General features: G+C 34.2%; 1 protein-coding gene across 2 annotated transcripts in view; it reads left to right on the plus strand.

Annotated features, from left to right (window-relative positions):
- BCL2L13 (BCL2 like 13) overlaps window positions 1-9,481 on the plus strand; it is a 65,599-nt gene that overhangs the window by 45,684 nt on the left and 10,434 nt on the right. For both annotated transcript variants that reach the window (XM_051961756.1, XM_051961757.1), the window contains one exon: window positions 4,189-4,332. In XM_051961756.1, the coding sequence (XP_051817716.1) occupies window positions 4,189-4,332 (144 nt within the window). The remainder of the gene's footprint in view (window positions 1-4,188; window positions 4,333-9,481) is intronic.

A 9,481-nucleotide genomic window follows, 5' to 3' on the forward strand; every position in this document is an offset into this window, starting at 1 on the left:
TCTGTTCTTCGGGAGCAATTCAGTTTCTCAATATGGCAATATACTTATATATGATTGTTGCTAGCTTTCATTTCTTCTTTTCAAAACTGCCTGTTAGAGCCTTTCATCATTTATTTGTTGTGGAGTAGCTCTTGTTTTTATGTATTTATGTGAATATATCAGAATTTTATTGGAAAAATTTGTTTAAAAAATCTCCTTCTACCCATTGTTTTTCTCCTTTGTAACTTGCTTTACAAGAATTTTTCAACTTTATGTAATCAAAATTAGTTATTTTATCTTGTGTGATCATCTTTGTCCTTTTTTATCTTAAGAATTATCTCCCTTTCCCTTACCTCTGAAAGATATTACTTCTCTCCTCTCATTTGCAGAAGCTTCTTCTGTGACCTAAGTATTGAGTTTGGAAGTCCTGTCTCTACTTATATTAGGTAGGCAATAATGCTACTGCCTTTTCCATCTATTTTACAACTTTGCCAATGCCTTTTTTGCCTTGGGCTTATGGTTTATTTTCTTCACTTTTCTCAAAAAACCTGATCCTGGGATAAATGAAAGCACTTATGAATCAGCTGTGGCAGGAATAGATACTATGCTAAAGATCTCTGTAGGTTTTGAGCTGCTACATCCATTGATCCAACAAAAACAGAACATGAATATTTAATTGATTTTTCACTGCCACAGCAGTGAGTTGAGTTTAATAGTCCACATATTGCATTTATAAGGTGGATGACTATTGATTGAAGTGAATTTTATGTTTCCAATACTTTTTTTTTTAATATGTGATTTTTAAACTACTGAATTGCCCTCTTGCTGGTTCACATTATCAGAGCAGGAGTGTCAGAGGGGCAAGATTCACAATCAGTAAAGACTTTTTTTTTTTTTTTTTTTTAGAGTATCAGGCATTATGATAGGCTTTAGGCTACAAGAACAAAGATGAAATCTACCCTATTCTCAAAGAGTTTACATTCTGTTAGAGGAAAAAAAACATGGATATAACTGAGCATATATAAAATAAACATGAGGCACTATCAAGAGTTGGAGAATTGGGAAAGGCTTCTTTTTAGAAAGTGGTGCCTTAAAGAAAAGATGTCTCAAGGTAAAGTGAGGAGGGAGTACATTCCAGGCATGACAGTTGAACAGGACAAAGAATTGGAGATAGGACATGGGGTCCTGTGTGTGAGGAAGAGCAAGAACACCAGTTTGGAGTGCAGGAAGGGGAATAATGTGTAATGAAGTTAGAAAAATAATTTGGGATTAGGCCATAAAGGGCTTTTTGATATCAAACAAAAGAGTCTATATTTTATTTTAGAGTTCATTGGGAGCCATTAGATTTAATGAGTAAGAAACAATAGGGTCTATTCCTTTCCACGTTGGCAGCTGTGTGGAAAATGGATTAGAATGGGGAGACTTGAAACAGTGATAACAATTGGAAGGTAATTTCAATAGTCTGTGCAAGTGATAATGAGAGACCCTGAACTAAGTTGGTAACAGTATGAGTAATTAGAAGGGGATGGATTCAAGAATCATCACAGAGGTAGAGAAACAAAAAAGATTTGGCAACAGATGAGATGTGGGATGTAGGAGAATGAGAGTTTGAAGCATCCTCGATACTGGAAAAATGGTTGTGACTTCTACCTAATAGTAAAATTTGTGAGAAGAGTTGATTTTAGGGAGAAGATGCTGACACATTAAGTTTGATAAGGAGTATTTATGTGGCAATGTCTTATAGAGAGATATAGGACTCAGGGTCAGGATAGATATGAAGGTTTGCTCTCCATTGGGCATAATCTGGATGGAAATGATAATTTAACCCATTGAAGATGATCCATTCCATGATTAGATTGAAGGAATGTTTCTAAAAGCAGAAGACTGATAATCATCTATCAGGGTTTTAGAAGGAGGAATTCCAGCTTAGAGTGAGAAGTTGGACAAAATATCGTCTAAAGACTCCTCAATATATTACAGTAGAAAGGATATTGGATTTCCATTTAGGATATGTGTTCAAAGTTTAGCCCTTTTGTTTCTTCTGTAATTATTTTGTAAATTCAGTCATGTCTTTTTCTTTGTTGTCTCATTTGGGTTTTTCTTGGCAAAGATACTAGAGATTTGCCATTTCCTTTTCTACCTCATTTTACAGATGAGTAAACTGATGTAAGCAAGGGTTACATACTAGGATGCATCTAAGACCAGATTTGAACTAAGAAAGATGAGTCTTCCTGACTCCAGATCCAGGACTTCATTATTTACTGCAACATTTAGCTGTCCCTTTCTAAGGGGCAACTTGTCCCTTTGCAAGTTGTTTAACTTTTCTGGACTTGGATTTCCTCATTTGTAAAACTGAGAAAGTTTTAACTAATTGTTTTCTGACTTTCTTTTTTAGTTCCAAATCTAGGATCCTAGGTCTCTGATACTAGTTGTAATTTAGCTTTATAATAAACTATAGATGAAAAAGATGCTTATTTTTAAAATCCCTTTTCAACTGGACAATCTTAATTTTCTTTTAATTGTTTTCCTTTTCTAAAGGGCAGATCAGCCAAATGACACAATGGATAGATTGTTGATGTCAAAAAGACCAGCATTCAAATCCTGCCACAGACAATGTCTATGTGACTCTAGGCCTCAGTTTCCTCATCTGTAAAATGTTGATAATAATAATACATCGTATTGTAAGGATCAAATCATAACATGTAAAATACTTTGCAAACCTTAAAGTGCTCTGTAAATGCTGGCTGTTAATATTAATGATAGAATAGAGCTATAGAAGTTCTTAACTTGGTGATTTTATTTGTAATAGAATTTAGAACTAGAATATCATCTAGATTCAACTCTTTTTATAGTTGAGGATACTTCAATTTAAAAAAGTTATTTGCTCAAGACAATATGGTGGTAGCAGAGCCGAGATTTAAACTTGAGTCCAAGTCTAATATTCTTTTCATTACCATACACATTATAGAAATAGTATACATTTTACATAGGGTGGGATGATTTTCCTGGATTTGGTTGATCTGGGGTATCAAAGTCCATTAAAAAAAAAAAAAAAAAACAGCTTCCTAGAAGTTGGTGATCCTAAGATCTGATAGAATTTCCTATTTCTCTTCAAGATGTCCTTTTGAAGCTGTATTGCACCTGTGGCAAATGCAGACAAATGCAGAGGGGAACAAAATTTATATTTAGTACTTATCCTTCAGGCCTTTATTATGAGTTTTTTCATTGCATTTTATGGTCCCCTAGTGTTTCACTGCATTTCAATTCTAAGTCTGAATCACTGGGTCCAAATAAGGATTGATACAGAATATTTAATATTAATTTAATATTAATTAATTAATAAATAATTAAAATGAATTAAAATTAATTAATTTGAATCACAATGACTTTGTGGTTGAAATGGGAACAGCAATGTGGAAACAAAAGCTTTGATAATTGGATAGCTAAAGTTGGTACCTTGTGACTAGAGAACTCATGAGTTGCCCTTTAAATGGAATAAAAAAGAGGGTCCTTCACTCACACTGTGATAGTAACAAAATGGGTGCTTAAAGAGTTTGATATGCAGAGTGAAAAATTGTAAAAACCAATATGGAGGCAGTTAGGTGGCATGGTGGGCTAGAGCATCTACCTTTGAGTTCAAATTTGGCCTTAGACATTTACTACTTGTATCACTCCAGCAAGTCACTTAATCCAGATTGTCTTAACATCCCTTCCCCCCCAAAAAAAACCCAAACCCTGATATCTACTAGCTCTTACCAGCAATTTTAGAAAAGTTGGATCATTAACACAAGGAAAATGAAAACAAAATATCTTTGTGCATTTAGCTATTGAAGACAGTTGAGGTTTCTGAAGGGAAAGAACACTGCTGAGGAAAAGCATCTCTTTTCTCATATGGAGGTTATACTAGACTGGATGCTAAGGATATAAAAATAAAAAAATAATTCCTGCTTTTAGATAATTGCCATTCTATTATAAATACAATTTTTTTTTGTAACTCATATTCAAAGCTGCACATGGGACTCCCTATTTTCAAAATGTGTCTATTTTCTCAGGATACTTCTATTGGAGATTGATTATTAGCTTATTTTCTTTGCTGTAGAGAAAGTTGCTCCCATATATACCTCAATAGTCAGCTTTTTCCTGATAATTAATACTAAAAAATTATTTTCAAATTTGAAATTTTATTTTCCCCTCTTCTTTTTCTTGAAGGTTTTGGTGCCTCTGATTCTACTACAGCAAATGCTGATGGAGTTGACAAGACGAGGACAGGATCCCCTTAGTGCATTGATACAGTTTGGTGTGACATATCTGGAGGACCATGCTGCAAATTATATAATTCAGCAAGGCGGATGGGTAAGGTTGGGCTATAGGTTATAGGCTGGTTAAATGCATTCAAAGCATGCTGTTTCCTCCATATGTTGTATTCTGAGTAAGTTAGAATTTAGCCTTGGAGTCTTGATATTAATGGCTTAGATTCTTAGGAGGCATTATATGCCATATTAAAAAATTTATATGGGAAAGATATGTATTGAAATGAGTCTTAACTGTGAAATTATCTTAGACCAATTATGTTTTTTATATACCTTCAGAAACATCTATTCTTGCTTACTGTTCCTTGTAGGTAACCAGATTTCTATTACTGTCAGATTGGTAAGGAAAAGATTTCTGATATATTAACACTGAATGATTGAGGGAAATATAGTAAAATCTTATTAATTTGAAGTTTAAGGTAAATTAGACAAAGAACGGGTTGAAATTTACCTTTATACAATCAATGAAAAAAGGAGTTATTTTCCCTCCTGGCATACCAAAGGCATGACTCATGCATCTAAGAAGCACCTGAAGCAAATGCTTGTCCCACAGGCATTAAGAATGCCTTCAGAAGCTAACCAAAGTGTTTATTCTCAGGCTATCCACAGACTCTCACAACTAAGGAAGTACCTTCTATATCATCTTTCACAACTGATCCAGGTACACTGACAGGAGGATAAGCTTAAGATATGCATGTATTGGTTCAAAAAACTTGATGACAAGGTCCACATGGACATGACTTGCTCTTGCTTTCTTCATGGATGTCATCAGCATTGAGAAGATTAGTTACCATTTCTGTCTAGTATATGACATTAAGGATCATTTTTCTGTTCATTGTCACAATTGAGGAAGCAAAATACAAATTGTAAAACTGAGAAAAACTTGTGAGCACAAAAGCTAGTCTCCCTCTAGTTATCCATATACTTGCACCATCTGCTATCCATAGTCACCAAATAGAATAGTAGATAAATGTTCACATGTCACAGTGGGTTTTTTGCTGCCAAATAAAGATCTCATAGTGTGCTTTAAAAAGGGGGGGGGGAAAGGATTTTTTTTTTATGTAAATGGATTTATTTAAACCCACAAAAATTCAGGTCATTACCACATCTCAAACTATACTCTAAAGTAGTAATCCTTAAAACTAAATAACATTAGTTAAAAAATAGAAAAGTTAACCAGTACAACAGATTAAATAAATGAGACTCAAAAACAACCATAGTACTGCGTTTTATAAATTTTAGAGCATCAGCTACTGACTTACAAAAGTTTAGGCATTTCCCAATTAATGATCACCCTGTAACAGACTTTCTGTGTGGCTAAAATTGCTAGGAATATTGTTGGAAGGCAATTTAGCAAAAAATAAATGTTAGACCTGGAGTTTCCGCCATGTAAAATAAGCTCCGAAAGGATAAATGATTTAAATTAAAAAAGAATTTGTTTTTACCGTATCTGCAATTTCATCATTGAAGGGAGCGCCTAGTGAGGAATTGTCCACATCAGTACAGAGCAACATTTTCTCAAACTTAGAGTCAATGAGAATTACCTGGAGCACCTAGAGATAGTGTAACTTTCCCAGGCTCATACATGTGGCCAGAATAGGCCACTGTAGGGAATAAAATTCTGTTCACATTTGTGACTAACCAGAGAAGTCTTAGCTAAACATGATGAAGAAACAATCATAGAAGATGTAATACTCCAAATACATAGAAGATATAATGCTCCAAATCATTGGTATTTGAGGTCTGCAAACTAAAACAACTTTGAGGTTTATCGATTCCATCAAATTGGCAACAATGTCAAGAGGTGAAAAGGGAAGTTCTAGGAATTGTGGGAGTTGTTGTCAGAAATGGCTAACCAAATTGTAGTATATGAATATAATGAAATATTGCAACATGAGAAATGATACATTCAGAAAAACACATATGAATTCAGAGTGAAATGAACAGAGAGGGAGGGGAGAGGGAAGGGACAGAAAGAGAGGGGAAGGGGGGGAGAGAGGGAGAGAGAGAGAAAGAGAGAGAGAAAGAGAGAGAAAGGAAGGAAGGGAGGGAGGGAAGGAGAGAGATTTTGGGAGGGAAGGAAATGGAATTTTAAGGAAATAGAGGTTTTTTAAGCATTCTTTTTGAAAAGATCAGAGAGGTAAATAAAAAAATTTGAATATAAACACAGGAATTAGTAGAAACATTAAAAATAAATACATTTAAATAATTTGTAGGGCCTATACAAGGAAGAAGTTTTTTCATTTTCATAGGAGTAAAGAAACAAGTGCCTCCCTTTAATATAATGCCATCATGGGTCAGAGAATGATTTGAATAAGACAAAGGACTTCAGAGGGTTCTGTAATATTTTGATAATCTTAAAATAAGAACAAAAAAAGCAGTGCACTAGAGAAGAAAGTGCGAGAGGAGGGACTTACTATTAAAGTATTTTGAATGGGCTAGTAGAAGACTAGAGATATGCGATGGAGCAGGTTTTACATTTTCATCTGAACTAGAAAAAGGGTAGAAAAAAACATGCATGTGTGCGCACACACATGAACAATTTGTTATAGAAATACATTGAATTTAACAGAGAAAAAGGAGGGAACGGGGAAGGAGATGGGAAAGTAAGAGTAGACTGATAGAGAGTTTAATCATAAGCAGAACAAACTTTAATCTTGTGCATGAGGGAGATTTAAAAGGAAGAAAAGAGGGTAAGAAACTGGTATTTGGGCAAAGAGAAAAAAAGAAAAGGGGCAGGAAAATAAGATCGCAAGTAATGTGCACACTCATTCACTCATACTTATGTAAGGGGATAAAAGGGAAATAGAGGGGAAAAGTATAAGAGAGTGGAAAAATACATAATTATTATCACAATTGCCAAGAAAGCAGATGCCAACATCCTAAGAAACTCAATTAAAACATTGAGAATTTTTCTCAATGAATTAGAGAAGTAAGATAAGGGGCTGAAGCAAAATCTCTTAATGCTGTAGCTAAACTAATAAAAAGCAGGGGGTAGCAATTATGATGTCAGATAAATCGAAAGTGAGAATAGACTTAGTTGAAGGCTAAACAGGAAAAGTACATTGTGCTTAAAAGTATTATTATAGAGTAATATCAATGTTTAACATATGTTATAGTATCTAAATTCCTAAAGAAAGTTAAATAACTTGGAGGGAAAATAAAACGGGAGAATCATAATGATGGACTTTTACTCCTTTCAGAATTAGACAGGTCTCATAGAAAAAATGGAAAGCTATTAAAGACAAAAATAGAATTTTAGAAAAATTAGATATGATGGCTCTCTAATGATTATTGAATGGGAACAGTGATAATTCCTTATGAACTGGAAACCAAAAAATACTTATTTAACAGGGAATGACCAAATAAATTTTGGTATAGTGATGTGATGGATTATTTTGCCAAAAGAAATGATGAAATAAATAGTTTCAGAGAACCCTGAGACTAGAGTGAAGTCAATAGTACCAAGATATTAATTTAAGTGATGACAACATCTTTTTTTTTTAATAACTTTTTATTGACAGAATCCATGCCAGGGTAATTTTTTATAGCATTATCCCTTGCACTCACTTCTGTTCCAATTTTTCCCCTCCCTTCCTCCACCCCCTCCCCCAGATGGCAAGCAGTCCTTTACATGTTGACTAGATTACAGTATATCCTAGATACGATATATGTGTGCAGAACCGAACAGTTTTCTTGTTGCACAGGGAGAATTGGATTCATAAGGTATAAATAACCCGGGAAGAAAAACAAAAATGCAAGCAGTTTATATTCATTTCCCAGTGTTCTTTCTTTGGGTGTAGCTGCTTCCTGTCCATCCTTGATCAGTTGAAACTGAATTAGCTCTCTTTAGCGAAGAGATCCACTTCCATCAGAATACATCCTCAAATGGTATCGTTGTTGAGGTATATAATGATCTCCAGGTTCTGCTTATTTCACTTAGCATCAGTTCATGTAAGTCTCGCCAGTCCTCTCTGTATTCATCCTGCTGGTCATTTCTTACAGAACAATAATATTCCATAATGTTCATATACCACAATTTACTCAACCATTCTCCAATTGATGGGCATCCATTCATTTTCCAGCTTCTAGCCACTACAAACAGGGCTGCCACAAACATTTTGGCACATATAGGTCCCTTTCCCTTCTTTAATATCTCTTTGGGGACATAAGCCCAATAGAAACACTGCTAGATCAAAGGGTATGCACAGTTTGATAACTTTTTGAGCATAGTTCCAAATTGCTCTCCAGAATGGCTGGATGTATTCACAATTCCACCAACAATGTATCAGTGTCCCTGTTTTCCCACATTCCCTCCAACATTTCTCATTATCTTTCCCTGTTATTCTAGCCAATCTGACAGGTGTGTAGTGGTATCTCAGAGTTGTCTTAATTTTCATTTCTCTGATTAATAATGATTTGGAACATATTTTCATATGTCTATAAGTAGTTTCAATTTCTTCATCTGAGAATTGTCTGTTCATATCCTTTGACCATTTATCAATTGGAAAATGGCTTGATTTCTTATAAATTAGAGTCAATTCTCTATATATTTTGGAAATGAGGTCTTTATCAGAACCTTTGAATGTTCTTAAAATCTTAAAAATGTTTTCCCAGTTTATTGTTTCCCTTCTAATCTTGTCTGCATTTGTTTTGTTTGTACAAAAACTTTTCAATTTGATATAATCAAAATTTTCTATTTTGTGGCCAATAGTGATCTCTAGTTCTTCTTTGGTCATAAATTCCTCCCTCTTCCACAGGTCTGAGAGGTAAACTATCTTATGCTCTTCCAATTTATTTATAATTTCATTCTTTATGCCTAGGTCATGAACCCATTTTGACCTTATCTTGGTGTATGGTGTTAAGTGTGGGTCAATGCTTAGTTTCTGCCATATTAATTTCCAATTTTCCCAGCAATTTTTGTCAAATAGTGCGTTCTTATCCCCCAAACTGGGATCTTTGCATTTGTCAAACACTATATTATTAAAGTTATTGGCTGTTTTGTCTTTTGAACCTAACCTATTCCATTGATCAACTAGTCTGTTTTCTTAGCCACTACAAATGGTTTTAGTAACTGTTGCTTTATAATATAATTTTAGATCTGGTACAGCTAGGCCACCTTCATTTGATTTTATTTTTCATTAATTCCCTTGAAATTCTTGACTTTTTGTTTTTCCATATGAACTTTGTTG

Source organism: Antechinus flavipes, chromosome 5, assembly GCF_016432865.1.
Source record: "Antechinus flavipes isolate AdamAnt ecotype Samford, QLD, Australia chromosome 5, AdamAnt_v2, whole genome shotgun sequence".
Taxonomy (NCBI): Eukaryota; Metazoa; Chordata; class Mammalia; order Dasyuromorphia; family Dasyuridae; genus Antechinus; species Antechinus flavipes.